The 23,944-nt window shown below is 43.8% G+C and overlaps 1 protein-coding gene across 1 annotated transcript in view; it reads right to left on the bottom strand.

Annotated features, from left to right (window-relative positions):
- Window positions 1-23,665, bottom strand: part of LOC133546234 (ankyrin repeat domain-containing protein 50-like) — a 103,148-nt gene extending 79,483 nt beyond the window's left edge. Inside the window, exons 1-2 of the mRNA XM_061892133.1 lie at window positions 23,422-23,665; window positions 19,205-20,058 (exon numbers count right to left, since the gene is read on the bottom strand). Coding sequence (XP_061748117.1) covers window positions 19,205-19,692 — 488 coding nt within the window. The 5' untranslated portion in view covers window positions 19,693-20,058; window positions 23,422-23,665. The remainder of the gene's footprint in view (window positions 1-19,204; window positions 20,059-23,421) is intronic.
- Between the last annotated feature and the right edge of the window lie 279 nt (window positions 23,666-23,944).

Here is a 23,944-nt window from a genome sequence, read left to right as displayed (position 1 = left end):
GCGTGTGTGTGTGTGTGTGTGTGTGTATGTGTGTGCGTGAGTTGGTGCAACAAACGTCAGCAGACGGCCAGACCAAACACACGCACACACACACACAGTCTTTGCCTACGCTGCGTTGACATGTCCTACACAGAAAATCCTGCACAGATCCTTGTGGAGACTACGGGCACGGACACTCCCCAGGTGGTTGGGGTCAGACAGTGTGAGAGGGACGCAGGCATGACAGGTAATGTGTGGAGCAGGAGTCCAACTAAAGTGTGTGGAGCAGGAGTCCAACAAAAGAGGGGTGGGGGAGGGCAGCATCAGGGTCAGGGGTTGCAGGGGGAGGGGTCTGCTTCCCATTTGATATTTGGAGACAAAAGCCATTTTGTCAGCGTGACATTAAGCAGTTATGCTAATTTGTCATAAAGACCTCAGTAAGTCACTCTCTCACTATGCTGTTCACCTTTTAAAAACATGCTAATCACGTTCTTAACAATATTAATCATCATAATAATCCCAATAATGCTGTAGTGTCCAGTGGGTGAAGTTTGGATCTTGGCAGACATTAGGAATGTGTAATATGGCTGCACTCCTCTCTGAGCTGCTACCTTACCGTGGTAGAGGAGTTTGCGTGTCCCAATGATCCTAGGAGCTCTGTTGTCTGGGGGTTTTCATGCCCCCTGGTAGGGTCTCCCAAGACAAACAGGTCCTAGGTGAGTGATCAGACAAAGAGCAGCTCAAAGACTTCTATGGAATTACAACGAAATGAACCCAGATTTCCCTTGCCCGGACGCGGGTCACCGGGGCCCCGCTCTGGAGCCAGGCCCGGAGTTGGGGCACGATGGCGAGCGCCTGGTGGTCGGGCCTGTACCCATGGGGCCCGGCCGGGCACAGCCCGAAGAGGCAACGTGGGTCATCCCTCCAATGGGCTCACCACTCATAGGAGGGGCCATAGAGGTCGGGTGCATTGTGAGCTGGGCGGCAGCCGAAGGCAGGGCACTTGGCGGTCCGATCCTCGGCTACAGAAGCTAGCTCTTGGGACGTGGAACGTCACCTCACTGGGGGGGAAGGAGCCTGAGGTAGTGCGCGAGGTAGAGAAGTTCCGGCTGGATATAGTCGGACTCACCTCGACGCACAGCAAGGGCTCTGGAACCAGTTCTCTCGAGAGGGACTGGACCCTCTTCCACTCTGGCGTTGCCGGCAGTGAGAGGCGACGGGCTGGGGTGGCAATTCTGGTTTCCCCCCGGCTCAAAGCCTGTACGTTTGAGTTCAACCCAGTGGACGAGAGGGTAGCTTCCCTTCGCCTTCGGGTGGGGGGACGGGTCCTGACTGTTGTTTGTGCTTATGCACCAAACAGCAGTTCAGAATACCCACCCTTTTTGGGTACACTCGAGGGAGTACTGGAAAGTGCTCCTCCGGGTGATTCCCTTGTCCTACTGGGAGACTTCAACGCTCACGTTGGCAACGACAGTGAAACCTGGAGAGGCGTGATTGGGAAGAATGGTCGCCCGGATCTAAACCCGAGTGGTGTTTTGTTATTGGACTTTTGTGCTCGTCACAGTTTGTCGATAACAAACACCATGTTCAAACATAAGGGTGTCCATATGTGCACTTGGCACCAGGACACCCTAGGCCGCAGTTCCATGATCGACTTTGTAGTTGTGTCATCGGATTTGCGGCCTTATGTTTTGGACACTCGGGTGAAGAGAGGGGCGGAGCTTTCTACCGATCACCACCTGGTGGTGAGTTGGCTGCGATGGTGGGGGAGGATGCCGGACAGACCTGGCAGGCCCAAACGCATTGTGAGGGTCTGCTGGGAACGTCTGGCAGAGTCTCCTGTCAGAGAGAGTTTCAATTCACACCTCCGGGAGAACTTTGAACATGTCACGAGGGAGGTGCGGGACATTGAGTCCGAGTGGACCATGTTCCGAACCTCTATTGTCGAGGCGGCTGATTGGAGCTGTGGCCGCAAGGTTGTTGGTGCCTGTCGTGGCGGTAATCCCAGAACCCGTTGGTGGACACCAGCAGTGAGGGATGCCGTCAAGCTGAAGAAGGAGTCCTATCGGGTTCTTTTGGCTCATAGGACTCCGGAGGCAGTGGACGGGTACCGGTGTGCAGCTTTAGCGGTCGCGGAGGCAAAAACTCGGACATGGGAAGAGTTCGGGGAAGCCATGGAAAACGACTTCCGGACGGCTTCGAAGCGATTCTGGACCACCATACGGCGCCTCAGGAAGGGGAAGCAGTGCACTATCAACACCGTGTATGGTGCGGATGGTGTTCTGCTGACTTCGACTGCGGATGTTGTGGATCGGTGGAGGGAATACTTCGAAGACCTCCTCAATCCTACCAGCACGTCTTTCTTTGAGGAAGCGGTGCCTGGGGAATCTGTGGTGGTCTCTCCTATTTCTGGGGCTGAGGTCGCTGAGGTAGTTAAAAAGCTCCTCGGCGGCAAGGCCCCAGGGGTGGATGAGATCCGCCCGGAGTTCCTTAAGGCTCTGGATGCTGTGGGGCTGTCTTGGTTGACAAGACTCTGCAGCATCGCGTGGACATCGGGGGCGGTACCTCTGGATTGGCAGACCGGGGTGGTGGTCCCTCTCTTTAAGAAGGGGGACCGGAGGGTGTGTTCCAACTATCGTGGGATCACACTCCTCAGCCTTCCCGGTAAGGTTTATTCAGGTGTACTGGAGAGGAGGCTTCGCCGGATAGTCGAACCTCGGATTCAGGAGGAACAGTGTGGTTTTCGTCCTGGTCGTGGAACTGTGGACCAGCTCTATACTCTCGGCAGGGTTCTTGAGGGTGCATGGGAGTTTGCCCAACCAGTCTACATGTGCTTTGTGGACTTGGAGAAGGCATTCGACCGTGTCCCTCGGGAAGTCCTGTGGGGAGTGCTCAGAGAGTATGGGGTATCGGAATGTCTTATTGTGGCAGTCCGCTCCCTGTATGATCAGTGTCAGAGCTTGGTCCGCATTGCTGGCAGTAAGTCGGACACGTTTCCAGTGAAGGTTGGACTCCGCCAAGGCTGTCCTTTGTCACCGATTCTGTTCATAACTTTTATGGACAGAATTTCTAGGCGCAGTCAAGGCGTTGAGGGGTTCCGGTTTGGTGGCCACGGGATTAGGTCTCTGCTTTTTGCAGATGATGTGGTCCTGATGGCTTCATCTGACCGGGATCTTCAGCTCTCACTGGATCGGTTCGCAGCCGAGTGTGAAGCGACCGGAATGAGAATCAGCACCTCCAAGTCCGAGTCCATGGTTCTCGCCCGGAAAAGGGTGGAGTGCCATCTCCGGGTTGGGGAGGAGACCCTGCCCCAAGTGGAGGAGTTCAAGTACCTAGGAGTCTTGTTCACGAGTGGGGGAAGAGTGGATCGTGAGATCGACAGGCGGATCGGTGCGGCGTCTTCAGTAATGCGGACGTTGTATCGATCCGTTGTGGTGAAGAAGGAGCTGAGCCGGAAGGCAAAGCTCTCAATTTACCGGTCGATCTACGTTCCCATCCTCACCTATGGTCATGAGCTTTGGGTCATGACCGAAAGGATAAGATCACGGGTACAAGCGGCCCAAATGAGTTTCCTCCGCCGTGTGGCGGGTCTCTCCCTTAGAGATAGGGTGAGAAGCTCTGCCATCCGGGAGGAGCTCAACGTAAAGCCGCTGCTCCTCCACATGGAGAGGAGCCAGATGAGGTGGTTCGGGCATCTGGTCAGGATGCCACCCGAACGCCTCCCTAGGGATGTGTTTAGGGCACGTCCAGCTGGTAGGAGGCCACGGGGAAGACCCAGGACACGTTGGAAAGACTATGTCTCCCGGCTGGCCTGGGAACGCCTCGGGATCCCCCGGGAAGAGCTAGACGAAGTGGCTAGAGATAGGGAAGTCTGGGCTTCCCTGTTTAGGCTGCTGCCCCCGCGACCCGACCTCGGATAAGCGGAAGATGATGGATGGATGGATGGATGGAATATGGCTGCAATAAAAGATTTCTCTAGACTTTCATCATCACTTCCTGTACATAGTTAGTCACTCTGCAGTCCTGTCAAAGCTGCCAAGCACTTACTCTACTCTTTATGTACATTCACGCTAGCCTAGCGGTTAGCATGGCTTACTGTCTTCACTCCTAATAAATGTAGTTGATTTGCGGCACACAGACGAGGATTACTAACTTGAAGTGGCTCCTTCGCCCTGTGGAAGGACTTGGTTGGACTGGGCGATATTGCTGAAAACTATCACCATATAAAAACCAGAAGACCATCCCGTCTTTGCCATGTATGGTCTCCTGCTGGGCCCACTTTGGACTGGACTCTCACTATTATGTTAGATCCACTATGGACTGGACTCTCACTATTATGTTAGATCCACTATGGACTGGACTCTCACTATTATGTTAGATCCACTATGGACTGGACTCTCACTATTATGTTAGATCCACTATGGACTGGACTCTCACTATTATGTTAGATCCACTATGGACTGGACTCTCACACTATTATGTTAGATCCACTATGGACTGGACTTTCACACTATTATGTTAGATCCACTATGGACTGGACTCTTACACTATTATGTTACATCCACTATGGACTGGACTCTCACTATTATGTTAGATCCACTATGGACTGGACTCTTACACTATTATGTTAGATCCACTATGGACTGGACTCTCACACTATTATGTTAGATCCACTATGGACTGGACTCTCACTATTATGTTAGATCCACTATGGACTGGACTCTTACACTATTATGTTAGATCCACTATGGACTGGACTCTCACTATTATGTTAGATCCACTATGGACTGGACTCTTACACTATTATGGTACATCCACTATGGACTGGACTTTCACACTATTATGTTAGATCCACTATGGACTGGACTCTCACTATTATGTTAGATCCACTATGGACTGGACTCTTACACTATTATGTTAGATCCACTATGGACTGGACTCTCACACTATTATGTTAGATCCACTATGGACTGGACTTTCACACTATTATGTTAGATCCACTATGGACTGGACTCTTACACTATTATGTTAGATCCACTATGGACTGGACTCTCACACTATTATGTTAGATCCACTATGGACTGGACTCTTACACTATTATGTTAGATCCACTATGGACTGGACTCTTACACTATTATGTTAGATCCACTATGGACTGGACTCTTATTTTAGTTAGATCCACTATGGACTGGACTCTTACACTATTATGTTAGATCCACTATGGACTGGACTCTTACACTATTATGTTAGATCCACTATGGACTGGACTCTCACACTATTATGTTAGATCCACTATGGACTGGACTCTCACACTATTATGTTAGATCCACTATGGACTGGACTCTCACACTATTATGTTAGATCCACTATGGACTGGACTCTTACACTATTATGTTAGATCCACTATGGACTGGACTCTTACACTATTATGTTAGATCCACTATGGACTGGACTCTTATTTTAGTTAGATCCACTATGGACTGGACTCTTACACTATTATGTTAGATCCACTATGGACTGGACTCTTACACTATTATGTTAGATCCACTATGGACTGGACTCTCACACTATTATGTTAGATCCACTATGGACTGGACTCTCACACTATTATGTTAGATCCACTATGGACTGGACTCTCACACTATTATGTTAGATCCACTATGGACTGGACTCTCACACTATTATGTTAGATCCACTATGGACTGGACTCTCACACTATTATGTTAGATCCACTATGGACTGGACTCTCACACTATTATGTTAGATCCACTATGGACTGGACTCTTACACTATTGTTAGATCCACTATGGATTGGACTCTTACACTATTATGTTAGATCCACTATGGACTGGACTCTTACACTATTATGTTAGATCCACTATGGACTGGACTCTCACTATTATGTTAGATCCACTATGGACTGGACTCTTACACTATTATGTTAGATCCACTATGGACTGGACTCTTACACTATTATGTTAGATCCACTATGGACTGGACTCTTACACTATTGTTAGATCCACTATGGATTGGACTCTTACACTATTATGTTAGATCCACTATGGACTGGACTCTTACACTATTATGTTAGATCCACTATGGACTGGACTCTTATTTTAGTTAGATCCACTATGGATTGGACTCTTACACTATTATGTTAGATCCACTATGGACTGGACTCTTACACTATTATGTTAGATCCACTATGGACTGGACTCTCACACTATTATGTTAGATCCACTATGGACTGGACTCTCACACTATTATGTTAGATCCACTATGGACTGGACTCTCACACTATTATGTTAGATCCACTATGGACTGGACTCTCACACTATTATGTTAGATCCACTATGCACTGGACTCTCACTATTATGTTAGATCCACTATGGACTGGACTCTCACACTATTATGTTGGATCCACTATGCACTGGACTCTCACACTATTATGTTAGATCCACTATGGACTGGACTCTCACACTATTATGTTAGATCCACTATGGACTGGACTCTCACACTATTATGTTAGATCCACTATGGACTGGACTCTCACACTATTATGTTAGATCCACTATGGACTGGACTCTCACACTATTATGTTAGATCCACTATGGACTGGACTCTCACACTATTATGTTAGATCCACTATGGACTGGACTCTCACACTATTATGTTAGACCCACTATGGACTGGACTCTCACACTATTATGTTAGATCCACTATGGACTGGACTCTCACGCTATTATGTTAGATCCACTATGGACTGGACTCTCACACTATTATGTTAGATCCACTATGGACTGGACTCTCACACTATTATGTTAGATCCACTATGGACTGGAGTCTCACACTATTATGTTAGATCCACTATGGACTGGACTCTCACACTATTATGTTAGATCCACTATGGACTGGACTCTCACACTATTATGTTAGATCCACTATGGACTGGACTCTCACACTATTATGTTAGATCCACTATGGACTGGACTCTCACTATTATGTTAGATCCACTATGGACTGGACTCTCACACTATTATGTTAGATCCACTATGGACTGGACTCTCACACTATTATGTTAGATCCACTATGGACTGGAGTCTCACACTATTATGTTAGATCCACTATGGACTGGACTCTCACACTATTATGTTAGATCCACTATGGACTGGACTCTCACACTATTATGTTAGATCCACTATGGACTGGACTCTCACACTATTATGTTAGATCCACTATGGACTGGACTCTCACACTATTATGTTAGATCCACTATGGACTGGACTCTCACACTATTATGTTGGATCCACTATGGACTGGACTCTCACACTATTATGTTAGATCCACTATGGACTGGACTCTCACACTATTATGTTAGATCCACTATGGACTGGAGTCTCACACTATTATGTTAGATCCACTATGGACTGGACTCTCACACTATTATGTTAGATCCACTATGGACTGGACTCTTACACTATTATGTTAGATCCACTATGGAATGGACTCTCACACTATTATGTTAGATCCACTATGGACTGGATTCTCACACTATTATGTTAGATCCACTATGGACTGGACTCTTACACTATTATGTTAGATCCACTATGGACTGGACTCTTACACTATTATGTTAGATCCACTATGGACTGGACTCTTACACTATTATGTTAGATCCACTATGGACTGGACTCTCACACTATTATGTTAGATCCACTATGGACTGGACTCTTACACTATTATGTTAGATCCACTATGGACTGGACTCTTACACTATTATGTTAGATCCACTATGGACTGGACTCTTACACTATTATGTTAGATCCACTATGGACTGGACTCTTACACTATTATGTTAGATCCACTATGGACTGGACTCTCACACTATTATGTTAGATCCACTATGGACTGGACTCTTACACTATTATGTTAGATCCACTATGGACTGGACTCTTACACTATTATGTTAGATCCACTATGGACTGGACTCTCACACTATTATGTTAGATCCACTATGGACTGGACTCTCACACTATTATGTTAGATCCACTATGGACTGGACTCTTACACTATTGTTAGATCCACTATGGACTGGACTCTTACACTATTATGTTAGATCCACTATGGACTGGACTCTCACACTATTATGTTAGATCCACTATGGACTGGACTCTTACACTATTATGTTAGATCCACTATGGACTGGACTTTCACACTATTATGTTAGATCCACTATGGACTGGACTCTTACACTATTATGTTAGATCCACTATGGACTGGACTCTCACACTATTATGTTAGATCCACTATGGACTGGACTCTCACTATTATGTTAGATCCACTATGGACTGGACTTTCACACTATTATGTTAGATCCACTATGGACTGGACTTTCACACTATTATGTTAGATCCACTATGGACTGGACTCTTACACTATTATGTTAGATCCACTATGGACTGGACTCTCACACTATTATGTTAGATCCACTATGGACTGGACTCTCACTATTATGTTAGATCCACTATGGACTGGACTTTCACACTATTATGTTAGATCCACTATGGACTGGACTCTTACACTATTATGTTAGATCCACTATGCACTGGACTCTCACTATTATGTTAGATCCACTATGGACTGGACTATCACTATTATGTTGGATCCACTATGGACTGGACTCTCACTATTATGTTAGATCCACTATGGACTGGACTCTCACACTATTATGTTAGATCCACTATGGACTGGACTCTCACTATTATGTTAGATCCACTATGGACTGGACTCTCACACTATTATGTTAGATCCACTATGGACTGGACTCTCACTATTATGTTAGATCCACTATGGACTGGACTCTCACACTATTATGTTAGATCCACTATGCACTGGACTCTCACACTATTATGTTAGATCCACTATGGACTGGACTCTCACACTATTATGTTAGATCCACTATGGACTGGACTCTCACACTATTATGTTAGATCCACTATGGACTGGACTCTCACACTATTATGTTAGATCCACTATGGACTGGACTCTCACACTATTATGTTAGATCCACTATGGACTGGACTCTCACACTATTATGTTAGATCCACTATGGACTGAACTTCGACGTCTCTAGAGGGAGACCGAATATGCGGTCCTCTCCAAGGTTTCTCATATTCATTCACATTGACATCCCACTAGGGTGAGGTTTTTTTTGCCCGTATGTGGGATCTGTACCGCAGATATCGTTTGTGGCTTGTGCAGCCCTTTGAGACACGTGTGGATATATTCCCATCAGCTATCAGGTCAGGAAGGAAACGTCAACACAAGCCTGGGAAAAACAATCAATGTAAACAAAATAAACAATAAGCTCTTAAAACAAAGGTGCAAAAGTAAAGTAGATGAAAGAAATGCTTAATAAAGTTGACCAAAATAGTGCAAAACATGAGAATGTAAGCATAGTTAGTGCAGTGCTCTAACGGGTGGTGTGGTCCTTGGTCTGATCACCCTTCCTTTTAAAAAACATTGAATTAAAAAAGGGTATGTTTTATACACAATTTCTCCATTTTTATTTTCTCTTCTAACTCCATGCCTCCAAGAATCAAGCAGCAGACAAGCAAACTTGATACTGTCACCTGATTGGCTGATAATGTGTCACTTCCCTGATGGCTGACAGCGAGTGCCTTTCTTCATGCAACCAACCTTCAGTTCCTTCCACACACTGGCTCTCTTACAACTAAGACAGCAACATTTGACCTGTCCATCACGATATGTATTGATATGGTTTCTTCATGCAACCAACCTTCAGTTCCTTCCACACACTGGCTCTCTTACAACTAAGACAGCAACATTTGATGTGTCCATCACGATATATATTGATATGGTTTCTTCATGCAACCAACCTTCAGTTCCTTCCACACACTGGCTCTCTTACAACTAAGACAGCAACATTTGATGTGTCCATCACGATATATATTGATATGGTTTCTTCATGCAACCAACCTTCAGTTCCTTCCACACACTGGCTCTCTTACAACTAAGACAGCAACATTTGACGTGTCCATCATGATATATATTGATATGGTTTCTTCATGCAACCAACCTTCAGTTCCTTCCACACACTGGCTCTCTTACAACTAAGACAGCAACATTTGATGTGTCCATCACGATATATATTGATATGGTTTCTTCATGCAACCAACCTTCAGTTCCTTCCACACGCTGGCTCTCTTACAACTAAGACAGCAACATTTGACCTGTCCATCACGATATATATTGATATGGTTTCTTCATGCAACCAACCTTCAGTTCCTTCCACACGCTGGCTCTCTTACAACTAAGACAGCAACATTTGATGTGTCCATCATGATATATATTGATATGGTTTCTTCATGCAACCAACCTTCAGTTCCTTCCACACACTGGCTCTCTTACAACTAAGACAGCAACATTTGATGTGTCCATCATGATATATATTGATATGGTTTCTTCATGCAACCAACCTTCAGTTCCTTCCACACACTGGCTCTCTTACAACTAAGACAGCAACATTTGATGTGTCCATCACGATATATATTGATATGGTTTCTTCATGCAACCAACCTTCAGTTCCTTCCACACACTGGCTCTCTTACAACTAAGACAGCAACATTTGATGTGTCCATCATGATATATATTGATATGGTTTCTTCATGCAACCAACCTTCAGTTCCTTCCACACACTGGCTCTCTTACAACTAAGACAGCAACATTTGACCTGTCCATCATGATATATATTGATATGGTTTCTTCATGCAACCAACCTTCAGTTCCTTCCACACACTGGCTCTCTTACAACTAAGACAGCAACATTTGACCTGTCCATCATGATATATATTGATATGGTTTCTTCATGCAACCAACCTTCAGTTCCTTCCACACACTGGCTCTCTTACAACTAAGACAGCAACATTTGATGTGTCCATCATGATATATATTGATATGGTTTCTTCATGCAACCAACCTTCAGTTCCTTCCACACACTGGCTCTCTTACAACTAAGACAGCAACATTTGATGTGTCCATCACGATATATATTGATATGGTTTCTTCATGCAACCAACCTTCAGTTCCTTCCACACGCTGGCTCTCTTACAACTAAGACAGCAACATTTGACCTGTCCATCATGATATATATTGATATGGTTTCTTCATGCAACCAACCTTCAGTTCCTTCCACACACTGGCTCTCTTACAACTAAGACAGCAACATTTGATGTGTCCATCACGATATATATTGATATGGTTTCTTCATGCAACCAACCTTCAGTTCCTTCCACACACTGGCTCTCTTACAACTAAGACAGCAACATTTGACCTGTCCATCACGATATATATTGATATGGTTTCTTCATGCAACCAACCTTCAGTTCCTTCCACACACTGGCTCTCTTACAACTAAGACAGCAACATTTGACCTGTCCATCACGATATATATTGATATGGTTTCTTCATGCAACCAACCTTCAGTTCCTTCCACACACTGGCTCTCTTACAACTAAGACAGCAACATTTGATGTGTCCATCACGATATATATTGATATGGTTTCTTCATGCAACCAACCTTCAGTTCCTTCCACACACTGGCTCTCTTACAACTAAGACAGCAACATTTGATGTGTCCATCACGATATATATTGATATGGTTTCTTCATGCAACCAACCTTCAGTTCCTTCCACACACTGGCTCTCTTACAACTAAGACAGCAACATTTGATGTGTCCATCACGATATATATTGATATGGTTTCTTCATGCAACCAACCTTCAGTTCCTTCCACACGCTGGCTCTCTTACAACTAAGACAGCAACATTTGACCTGTCCATCATGATATATATTGATATGGTTTCTTCATGCAACCAACCTTCAGTTCCTTCCACACACTGGCTCTCTTACAACTAAGACAGCAACATTTGACCTGTCCATCACGATATATATTGATATGGTTTCTTCATGCAACCAACCTTCAGTTCCTTCCACACACTCTCTTACAACTAAGACAGCAACATTTGATGTGTCCATCACGATATATATTGATATGGTTTCTTCATGCAACCAACCTTCAGTTCCTTCCACACACTGGCTCTCTTACAACTAAGACAGCAACATTTGATGTGTCCATCATGATATATATTGATATGGTTTCTTCATGCAACCAACCTTCAGTTCCTTCCACACACTGGCTCTCTTACAACTAAGACAGCAACATTTGATGTGTCCATCACAATATATATTGATATGGTTTCTTCATGCAACCAACCTTCAGTTCCTTCCACACACTGGCTCTCTTACAACTAAGACAGCAACATTTGATGTGTCCATCACGATATATATTGATATGGTTTCTTCATGCAACCAACCTTCAGTTCCTTCCACACACTGGCTCTCTTACAACTAAGACAGCAACATTTGATGTGTCCATCACGATATATATTGATATGGTTTCTTCATGCAACCAACCTTCAGTTCCTTCCACACACTGGCTCTCTTACAACTAAGACAGCAACATTTGATGTGTCCATCATGATATATATTGATATGGTTTCTTCATGCAACCAACCTTCAGTTCCTTCCACACACTGGCTCTCTTACAACTAAGACAGCAACATTTGATGTGTCCATCACAATATATATTGATATGGTTTCTTCATGCAACCAACCTTCAGTTCCTTCCACACACTGGCTCTCTTACAACTAAGACAGCAACATTTGATGTGTCCATCACGATATATATTGATATGGTTTCTTCATGCAACCAACCTTCAGTTCCTTCCACACACTGGCTCTCTTACAACTAAGACAGCAACATTTGATGTGTCCATCATGATATATATTGATATGGTTTCTTCATGCAACCAACCTTCAGTTCCTTCCACACACTGGCTCTCTTACAACTAAGACAGCAACATTTGATGTGTCCATCATGATATATATTGATATGGTTTCTTCATGCAACCAACCTTCAGTTCCTTCCACACGCTGGCTCTCTTACAACTAAGACAGCAACATTTGATGTGTCCATCACGATATATATTGATATGGTTTCTTCATGCAACCAACCTTCAGTTCCTTCCACACACTGGCTCTCTTACAACTAAGACAGCAACATTTGATGTGTCCATCATGATATATATTGATATGGTTTCTTCATGCAACCAACCTTCAGTTCCTTCCACACACTGGCTCTCTTACAACTAAGACAGCAACATTTGATGTGTCCATCACGATATATATTGATATGGTTTCTTCATGCAACCAACCTTCAGTTCCTTCCACACGCTGGCTCTCTTACAACTAAGACAGCAACATTTGATGTGTCCATCACGATATATATTGATATGGTTTCTTCATGCAACCAACCTTCAGTTCCTTCCACACGCTGGCTCTCTTACAACTAAGACAGCAACATTTGATGTGTCCATCATGATATATATTGATATGGTTTCTTCATGCAACCAACCTTCAGTTCCTTCCACACACTGGCTCTCTTACAACTAAGACAGCAACATTTGATGTGTCCATCACGATATATATTGATATGGTTTCTTCATGCAACCAACCTTCAGTTCCTTCCACACACTGGCTCTCTTACAACTAAGACAGCAACATTTGATGTGTCCATCACGATATATATTGATATGGTTTCTTCATGCAACCAACCTTCAGTTCCTTCCACACACTGGCTCTCTTACAACTAAGACAGCAACATTTGACCTGTCCATCACGATATATATTGATATGGTTTCTTCATGCAACCAACCTTCAGTTCCTTCCACACACTGGCTCTCTTACAACTAAGACAGCAACATTTGATGTGTCCATCACGATATATATTGATATGGTTTCTTCATGCAACCAACCTTCAGTTCCTTCCACACGCTGGCTCTCTTACAACTAAGACAGCAACATTTGATGTGTCCATCACGATATATATTGATATGGTTTCTTCATGCAACCAACCTTCAGTTCCTTCCACACGCTGGCTCTCTTACAACTAAGACAGCAACATTTGATGTGTCCATCACGATATATATTGATATGGTTTCTTCATGCAACCAACCTTCAGTTCCTTCCACACGCTGGCTCTCTTACAACTAAGACAGCAACATTTGATGTGTCCATCACGATATATATTGATATGGTTTCTTCATGCAACCAACCTTCAGTTCCTTCCACACGCTGGCTCTCTTACAACTAAGACAGCAACATTTGACCTGTCCATCATGATATATATTGATATGGTTTCTTCATGCAACCAACCTTCAGTTCCTTCCACACACTGGCTCTCTTACAACTAAGACAGCAACATTTGATGTGTCCATCACGATATATATTGATATGGTTTCTTCATGCAACCAACCTTCAGTTCCTTCCACACACTGGCTCTCTTACAACTAAGACAGCAACATTTGACCTGTCCATCACGATATATATTGATATGGTTTCTTCATGCAACCAACCTTCAGTTCCTTCCACACACTGGCTCTCTTACAACTAAGACAGCAACATTTGACCTGTCCATCACGATATATATTGATATGGTTTCTTCATGCAACCAACCTTCAGTTCCTTCCACACACTGGCTCTCTTACAACTAAGACAGCAACATTTGATGTGTCCATCACGATATATATTGATATGGTTTCTTCATGCAACCAACCTTCAGTTCCTTCCACACACTGGCTCTCTTACAACTAAGACAGCAACATTTGATGTGTCCATCACGATATATATTGATATGGTTTCTTCATGCAACCAACCTTCAGTTCCTTCCACACACTCTCTTACAACTAAGACAGCAACATTTGATGTGTCCATCACGATATATATTGATATGGTTTCTTCATGCAACCAACCTTCAGTTCCTTCCACACACTGGCTCTCTTACAACTAAGACAGCAACATTTGACCTGTCCATCATGATATATATTGATATGGTTTCTTCATGCAACCAACCTTCAGTTCCTTCCACACGCTGGCTCTCTTACAACTAAGACAGCAACATTTGATGTGTCCATCACGATATATATTGATATGGTTTCTTCATGCAACCAACCTTCAGTTCCTTCCACACACTGGCTCTCTTACAACTAAGACAGCAACATTTGACCTGTCCATCACGATATATATTGATATGGTTTCTTCATGCAACCAACCTTCAGTTCCTTCCACACACTGGCTCTCTTACAACTAAGACAGCAACATTTGATGTGTCCATCACGATATATATTGATATGGTTTCTTCATGCAACCAACCTTCAGTTCCTTCCACACACTGGCTCTCTTACAACTAAGACAGCAACATTTGACCTGTCCATCATGATATATATTGATATGGTTTCTTCATGCAACCAACCTTCAGTTCCTTCCACACACTGGCTCTCTTACAACTAAGACAGCAACATTTGACCTGTCCATCATGATATATATTGATATGGTTTCTTCATGCAACCAACCTTCAGTTCCTTCCACACACTGGCTCTCTTACAACTAAGACAGCAACATTTGATGTGTCCATCACGATATATATTGATATGGTTTCTTCATGCAACCAACCTTCAGTTCCTTCCACACACTGGCTCTCTTACAACTAAGACAGCAACATTTGACCTGTCCATCATGATATATATTGATATGGTTTCTTCATGCAACCAACCTTCAGTTCCTTCCACACACTGGCTCTCTTACAACTAAGACAGCAACATTTGACCTGTCCATCACGATATATATTGATATGGTTTCTTCATGCAACCAACCTTCAGTTCCTTCCACACGCTGGCTCTCTTACAACTAAGACAGCAACATTTGATGTGTCCATCACGATATATATTGATATGGTTTCTTCATGCAACCAACCTTCAGTTCCTTCCACACACTCTCTTACAACTAAGACAGCAACATTTGACCTGTCCATCACGATATATATTGATATGGTTTCTTCATGCAACCAACCTTCAGTTCCTTCCACACACTGGCTCTCTTACAACTAAGACAGCAACATTTGATGTGTCCATCACGATATATATTGATATGGTTTGATGGCCAGGATGACTATGTAGCCGACTCGAGGAATGATGAGGTTGCAAATGTAACTTAGATATTGGGTTTTCGCTATGTAAATAGAGAAAAGCGCTATATAAATATAATTCACTTCACCTCACAAAGCAAGCAGCCATTCACATGCTGCACTTGTGACAATGTTAGCATGCTAACTTTTTTACCAGCTTTTTAACTCCTAAAAATCATGAATTTTGATACTTGCCGCCATCTTGGAAGGATGTTGACGTCTCTGATATTTGCATGCTAACATGAATTAAATAATGTTGTATCTTTACACCTACTAATTGTGCATTTTGCTATTTCCTCTTACCCTGTCACGTGCTACCATTCTAATGTTAGCATGCCAACTTTTTATGCAAACTTTTTTTGTTGTGTCTTGTGCAGCCCTTTGACAACTTTGATTGGTTGATGTTTTGAGCCCATAATGTATGTTTAATCCTGATTGTTGAGACTTGGGAGGAGGCCTAGGTGTCCTACATCAGCCCGAGGAAGGACCTGGTTTAGCCGTGTTAGCGAGCCACATTTTGGACTGGTGTGTGACCTCAATCCATGTCATTTCTGCTCAGAATATTTGACAAGTACAGTACTCAAACAGAACATAAAACACATAAATTCACCCCAACAACCCATTTTCTACCTCTTGTCCCTCTCACATTTCCAAGGCGGTTGGAGCCTATCCCACCATTAATAAAAAAAAAAAAAAAACGGTCTTTGAGCCCGATGATCAGTAACATACCATAAATTCCAGACATCAAGCTGCTACTTTGTTCCTACACTTTGAACCTTGCGGCTTATAAAACAGTGTGGCTAATTGATACATTTTGAGAATGTGTTTTATTGTTTGTGCTATGGCGCTATCTTTTTCACGAGTTTGCTCACTGCATGTGCTGCAGTGTCCTTCCAATTAGTGCTTTTAAACCGGAAAGCTGTTCAGTCTTCTCGCCGCCCATAGCGTTTCTACTCGTATGGATTCTTCATTCATCACTCCAAGCAACGTTTGTAAGTTTTGCAATATAACTAAAACTACTGACTCGAGCGTCCCATGTGTGATGTCTGTAGGAGTGTATTCATGCATATTTGTAGCTGCTGTCGTAAAGTAATGAAGCTAGCCACGTTTGCCTTAGCTACTATGCTAACACGTTTACAAATGTCTGTTTTAGTACAAACCCCGTTTCCATATGAGTTGGGAAATGGTGTTAGATGTAAATATAAACAGAATACAATGATTTGCAAATCCTTTTCAAGCCATATTCAGTTGAATATGCTACAAAGACAACATATTTCATGTTCAAACTCATAAACATTTGTATTTATTTTTTTTGATAATAATCATTAACTTTAGAATTTGATGCCAGCAACACGTGACAAAGAAGTTGGGAAAGGTGGAAATAAATACTGATAAAGTTGAGGAATGCTCATCAAACACTTATTTGGAACATCCCCCAGGTGTGCAGGCTAATTGGGAACAGGTGGGTGCCATGATTGGCTATAAAAACAGCTTCCCAAAAAATGTTTGAAAGACTCACATCCTTGTCCACAACTGCGTGAGCAAATAGTCAAACAGTTTAAGAACAACCTTTCTCAAAGTGACATTGCAAGAAATTGAGGGATTTCAACATCTACGCTCCATAATATCATCAAAAGGTTCAGAGAATCTGGAGAAATCACTGCACGTAAGCGGCATGGCCAGAAACCAACATTGAATGACCGTGACCTTCCATCCCCCAGACGGCACTGTATCAAAAACCCACATCAATTTCTAAAGGATATCACCACATGGGCTCAGGAACACTTCAGAAAACCACTGTCACTAAATACAGCTGGTCGCTACATCTGTAAGTGCAAGTTAAAGCTCTACTATGCAAAGCGAAAGCCATTTATCAACAACATCCAGAAACGCCGCTGGCTTCTATGGGCCCGAGATCATCTAAGACGGACTGATGCAAAGTGGAAAAGTGTTCTGTGGTCTGACGAGTCCACATTTCAAATTGTTTTTGGAAATATTCGACATCGTGTCATCTGGACCAAAGGGGAAGTGAACCATCTAGACTGTTATCGACGCAAAGTGTAAAAGCCAGCATGTGTGATGGTATGGGGGTGCATTAGTGTCCAAGGCATGGGTAACTTACACATCTGTGAAGGCACCATTAATGCTGAAAGGTACATACAGCTTTTGGAACAACATATGCTGCCATCTAAGCGCCGTCTTTTTCATGGACGCCCCTGCTTATTTCAGCAACACAATGCCAAGCCACATTCAGCATGTGTTACAACCGTGTGGTTTCGTAGTAAAAGAGTGCGGGTACTTTCCTGGCCCGCCTGCAGTCCAGACCTGTCTCCCATGGAAAATGTGTGGCGCATTATGAAGCCTAAAATAGGACAGCGGAGACCCCGGACTGTTGAAGGACTGAAGCTCTACATAAAACAAGAATGGGAAAGAATTCCACTTTCAAAACTTCAACAATTAGTTTCCTCAGTTCCCAAACGTTTATTGAGTGTTGTTAAAAGAAAAGCTGATGTAACACAGTGGTGAACATGCCCTTTCCCAACTACTTTGGCACATGTTGGAGCCATGAAATTCTAAGTTAATTATTTGCGAAAAAAATCAATAAAGTTTATGAGTTTGAACATGAAATATGTTGTCTTTGTAGCATATTCAACTGAATATGGCTTGAAAAGGAATTGCAAATCATTGTATTCTGTTTATATTTACATCTAACACCATTTAGCAACTCAAATGGAAACGGGGTTTGTATTATTAAGTTACAACGGCATTCTTTTTGTATCGTTTGACTTTCACGAATTCCTCAGTGAGTTCACCAAAATGTCAGCGTGGAGTTATTGAGTCTGTTTAGCTGATTGGAGAGCTAGCGAGTGGGTCCATGACCATGACTTCTGTTTTGTTTGATCGGACGTTTTACTGCCTTGTTACAGACAAATAAGGTATGTAAATAAATGTTTAAAACATCTGCGTAAATAACTCATTTCACAACGTATATATCTGAAAGAAAGTGTTGTATCCCGACTTTGTATTGAGACAAAATAAAATGTGGTAGATTAGCAAAGGAGCAAAACAAATTGACCATCTTGGGCCGCGAGCCACCTGACTGTATGGTGTGTGGCTCCTTACCTCTTGAAGGCCTCGGCGGGGTTCCTCTCGCACTCGCCGGGCTGCAGGGCTCCCTGCACGGCCGGGTCGCGCACCTTCTCCTCGTAGCCCGGCACCAGCCCGCCGCGGCAGATCTGCGCCACCAGGCGGCGGACGAAGCCGGCGACGCACAGCGTGTCCGAGTCGTCCGCCCGGCAGAAGTGGAACGCCAGGCCGCGCTGGTGCAGGCCCCGCTGGGCTCCCTGGGCGGACGTGGGCCACAGCAGCTCCGTGCACAGCGCCGTTTTCCCGCTGCCGGGACCGCCGACCAGCAACACCCCCCAGGAGTTGCCGCCTTTCACGGGCGCCGGCTGCTTACCGGGTGTGCCGCTCGCCCCGCCGAGGTTGTCGCTCTTCTCCTGGAGGCAATGCTGGATCTTGTGGAAGACCCATTCCCGGCAATAAAAGCGTTTCCCCTGCAGCAAACTGCTTTGGGCCATTGTGCTGCGCTGGTTCCTCCTTCTCTTCATACGGCGCCCATCCTCCTGCCCCTCACATCCTCACTTCCTGGTCCATAGCTAGTGCCATCACCACTCAGCTCTCAGGACGTGGCTTGGCTTGGCAAAAAGTCAAGTATCTAGGTGGAAACAACAAACCGGTGTCGACGATGAAGTCAGAGATTTTCCACCAACTTCTTCCAGCTTTTTCCCTGGGCGCCAAGCGAGCGCTCCTCGTGGTTACTCCCGCGCCGCCTTAGCATGGCGCTGGCGGGGCATGGCACGCGGCGGGCGGGAGGCAGTTAGCCATGGCAGAGGCTGGCGTGATGTACGGTGAAGGATGGGGCCCCCACGGCCTCCATTACTGACACTCCTGTCCTTTTCTGCCGTCAAACATTCCTGGGGAAACAGGAGAAGAAAGGCAGGCGTGTCAGCACCCTCGCAGACAGGAACATTTCTAACCCATATTTGACCTTTACACTACATCTCATCTACTACCTCTTTCAGTTGGCTTTTTGACAACTCCAGTACAATGTCATGCACCACAGAAATGGTAACAAGTCAAACAACGTGGGCAATTCTCGCCTTTAGCCACGCCCCCTGGAGAAATATACTTCCTGTCTTGTGACCTTACATCAACATGTCATGGCTTCCAATAACAGGGGTGTTTTAGCTCAGCCTGGGGCTGAAACTGCATGAGAACTTCAAAATAAAGACAACTTCGGACTGTCATCTCAGTCTAACTCTAAACATGTACATATCACGACTAATCCTCTTCCTCATTAGTCGAAAATTCTGATGGGGAAAAAATGGCGCAGTTTGAAGAACACAATGAACTTATACTTTGTCTCAGTGGATTTAGAAAGCCGTAAAACGTTAAGCACTTCCTCCTTAGCATTCTCATGTTGGCAGTTCACCGTTCAAAACGTGAGGAAAATCAACCGAGTGTTTCCTCAAACCGCCGCATTGGTGACATCCGCAACTGCCACAACACATTCATTTATCATCATTCCAATATTACAATTACAATATAAACAAAAAAATTCAAGGTAAAATAACTACAAACTTGACCAATGTTTAAGCATAAAATAAACACAACAAATATAGAAACCTACCTTTTTACAAAGGAGTTCAGGGTGCGCATCTTGCATTTAACCAATTGCAAGCGCTGCACGGAACTTTAACTAAAAATATGATGGTCAAATTCACTTAAGTATTTGCATCTTAACGTTTTGTTATTGTATCTGTTTCGTGGATCATTTACAATGAAAGAAGGTATTGTTCGTCGATGCTGCACCAGTCTGCCGCCAGCAACAACAGGAGCGATCCAGTGGGTGCTTACAGTCAGCTGACACGCCTTCTCTGAATACTGTCATGTGTGACATGGGTTACACTTGAAATGCTATTGCGACATCAAGTGGACACATTTAGAAGGGCCGTTTTCTCATTCAAATGTTGTCTGTTTTTATATTTAGCAAACTGATCTTGCGAACCGCGGGCTGGAATAAACATGTTTTACTCAAGTACCGTATTTTCCGGACTATCAAGTTCAACGATATATAAGTCGCACTCACTAAATAGTAGAATAAGAAAACTTTTTTTCCATATATTAGCCACACCCGACTATAAGTTGCAGATAAGTACGTTGTGAAATGAATTATTTACACAGATATGTTTTGTAATTGTTTGTTTACATACTTTAATTGTTTGTAACACGCCAGTAAAACGGCTAATCAAACAAAACAGAAGTCATCGTCATGAACCCGATAGCTTCGCAAGCTAGCGCTCCAATTAGCTAAATAGATTCAATAAGCCGCAAGATTCAAAGTGCAAGAAGAAAGTAGTAATTTATGGTAATTAGACAGGAATGGCAAAGACGTTACGGAAAGTTCCTTTTGACTTGAATCCAAAATAATAAGAAAAACTAACTTCTACATTCTGTCATTGTTTGGCTTGAATTTAGCTTCCTTATTTCTTCAACATCTTCATCAAACAAGAAGGTTTTTTACAGCCTCAAGTGAGAACTTTGACCCTCAGGCATCACTAAAACATATTGATTGAACACAGTCGACATTCAAATAGAGATAGTCATTTAGAAAAGACATTAAATGAAGGTGTGTCATGATTTTTGGTGTTGCATCTGAATGATTGTTTGGCAACCTCTGACGTAAACGCTGTAGACCAGGTGTGTCCAAAGCGTTCGCGGCCGATGGCTAATTTTTCCTTAGCATTCTAATGTTAACGTGCTAGCTTTTTGCCTAATTTTGCAGGTATACACCTCAGTGTCAAATACTTTGTTACTTGGCGGGTGAAACCTGTTAGCATGCTAAGGTTTGTATGCTACCTTTTTAAAAATATTTTTGTAGGTTGACACCTCAGTCACACTTGATACATGCTAACTTTAGCTGGCTAGCATTTTCCAGGTACGCACCTCGGAGTATTATATTTTGCTACTTCGGTTTTAAGCTCCTAAAAATGTGGAATAGTCATGGGGAAGATTTGAGACAGGCCTCTAGGATGCTAATGTTAGGGTTAGAGTTAGAGTTAGTTCACAATACCAAACCCAGGCTGGAAAGACTTCTTATTTAAATGTGCATTGGACGACTGAAAGGATTTTATCTACAGTTTATTTTTCAATGGTCATTGTTTTTATAACAATTGTATTTTCTGATTTGTGTTTGAACGGTTCTACGGAACAATTCATCTTGTAAATAACTTGTTACAGTTAGCATTCTAACTATAGCATGCTAACTTTTTTTGAGCTAATTAAGCAAGTTTACACCTGAGCGTCATATATTTGGTTAAGCATGCCATTGTTGGCATCCTACTGTTTTTCTTAAGCTTATTTTGCAAATATATTTTGTGACATGGCGCTATCTGGCCAGCGTGCTAACTGTTAGCATTTCAACTCAACGGTGGCTCTTCAGCATTCACACAAAAATTCTACTGAAATAGTATGTTCTAGTTCTTTGAAAATTATCTACATATTGTACAGGTTTCAAAGGTGAAAATGACAAAATTGGCCCCGCCGTCCTTTCGTATTAGTCAGGCGGTGGCCAGGGGTGGAAAAAGTGAAGCAGACAATACAATGTGTCTGTCCACCCTCCTCAAATGTGATGATGATGATGATGATCATGCATGCTCTTGCCTTGCCTTGCTTTTATTGCAACTCTCTCCATTCTTGGCACTTTCTGTCAGCCCCCTCCTTCCTTCCTTCTTTTCTATGTGGCTTTAAATCTCAAACATCCGCACTCTGCTGCCAAGTCCAAAAGAGTGTGTCTAGTGTTGACCATTGTGGTGTTGGAAGTGAGACTGGACCTTCAAGTTAGTTGGAAGACAAATCTCCTTCACAGGCTTCTATTTGGGGGGGACTAGCTAACAAATGCGCGCATTGATACAGAGATGTTCATATTTGGGGGGGACTAGCTAACAAATGCGCGCATTGATACAGAGATGTTCATATTTGGGGGGGACTAGCTAACAAATGCGCGCATTGATACAGAGATGTTCATATTTGGGGGGGACTAGCTAACACATGCGCGCATTGATACAGAGATGTTCATATTTGGGGGGGACTAGCTAACACATGCGCGCATTGATACAGAGATGTTCATATTTGGGGGGACTAGCTATCAAATGCGCGCATTGATACAGAGATTTAAAGGCGGCGGTGCAGATGTTCGATGGCCGTCGTACTTCAACTTCAACAAAGCAGATGTGAGGACGACAAAAAAAAAAAAAAGAAGACGAGGAGTCTCTCACCTTGTCGGCTTTTTGTCCTCGGCGACACCCAAACTTCAGCCTTGGAGCTCCGATATGTTCATCCGAGCAACGCGGCGTCTTTCTTTCAACTTCACCTCTTTTTCTTTCCGCCGTCTCTCCTTTTCTCGCCGTCTCGTCCTCCAGGCGCTGCGGGCTCCTCCTGCCTCCTGCTGTCCGACGCACACACACCGCCGCCCGGCCAGTAGAGCCACTGAGACTCCCCGCCTCCAAAACACTGGTCTGGCAGCACCAGACGGGCCGCGGAGCATGCTGGGAGTTGGAGTCTTTGTGTCCTGCCGTCGGCTACTTCATAATAAAAGCATCAGGCGATGCTTTACTTTGGAAGCCCGTTTCCGCCACGATAAAAAAAGGAATACCCCAGTGGTGAGTCGTTAGCGTGAGACGAAAAGTAGAAATGATGAGATAATAAAGACAAAATAACGAGATAAGAGAAGATACGGGGACTTGGGGGTGGCGTGGACGTGCCAGCAACCTGAGGATTCCTGGTTCAATTCCCACTTAC

The sequence above is a fragment of the Nerophis ophidion genome, linkage group LG29 (assembly GCF_033978795.1).
Source record: "Nerophis ophidion isolate RoL-2023_Sa linkage group LG29, RoL_Noph_v1.0, whole genome shotgun sequence".
NCBI lineage: Eukaryota > Metazoa > Chordata > Actinopteri > Syngnathiformes > Syngnathidae > Nerophis > Nerophis ophidion.
Note: the sequence above shows the minus strand (reverse complement) of the source record. Positions and strands in the feature narration are given on the sequence as shown.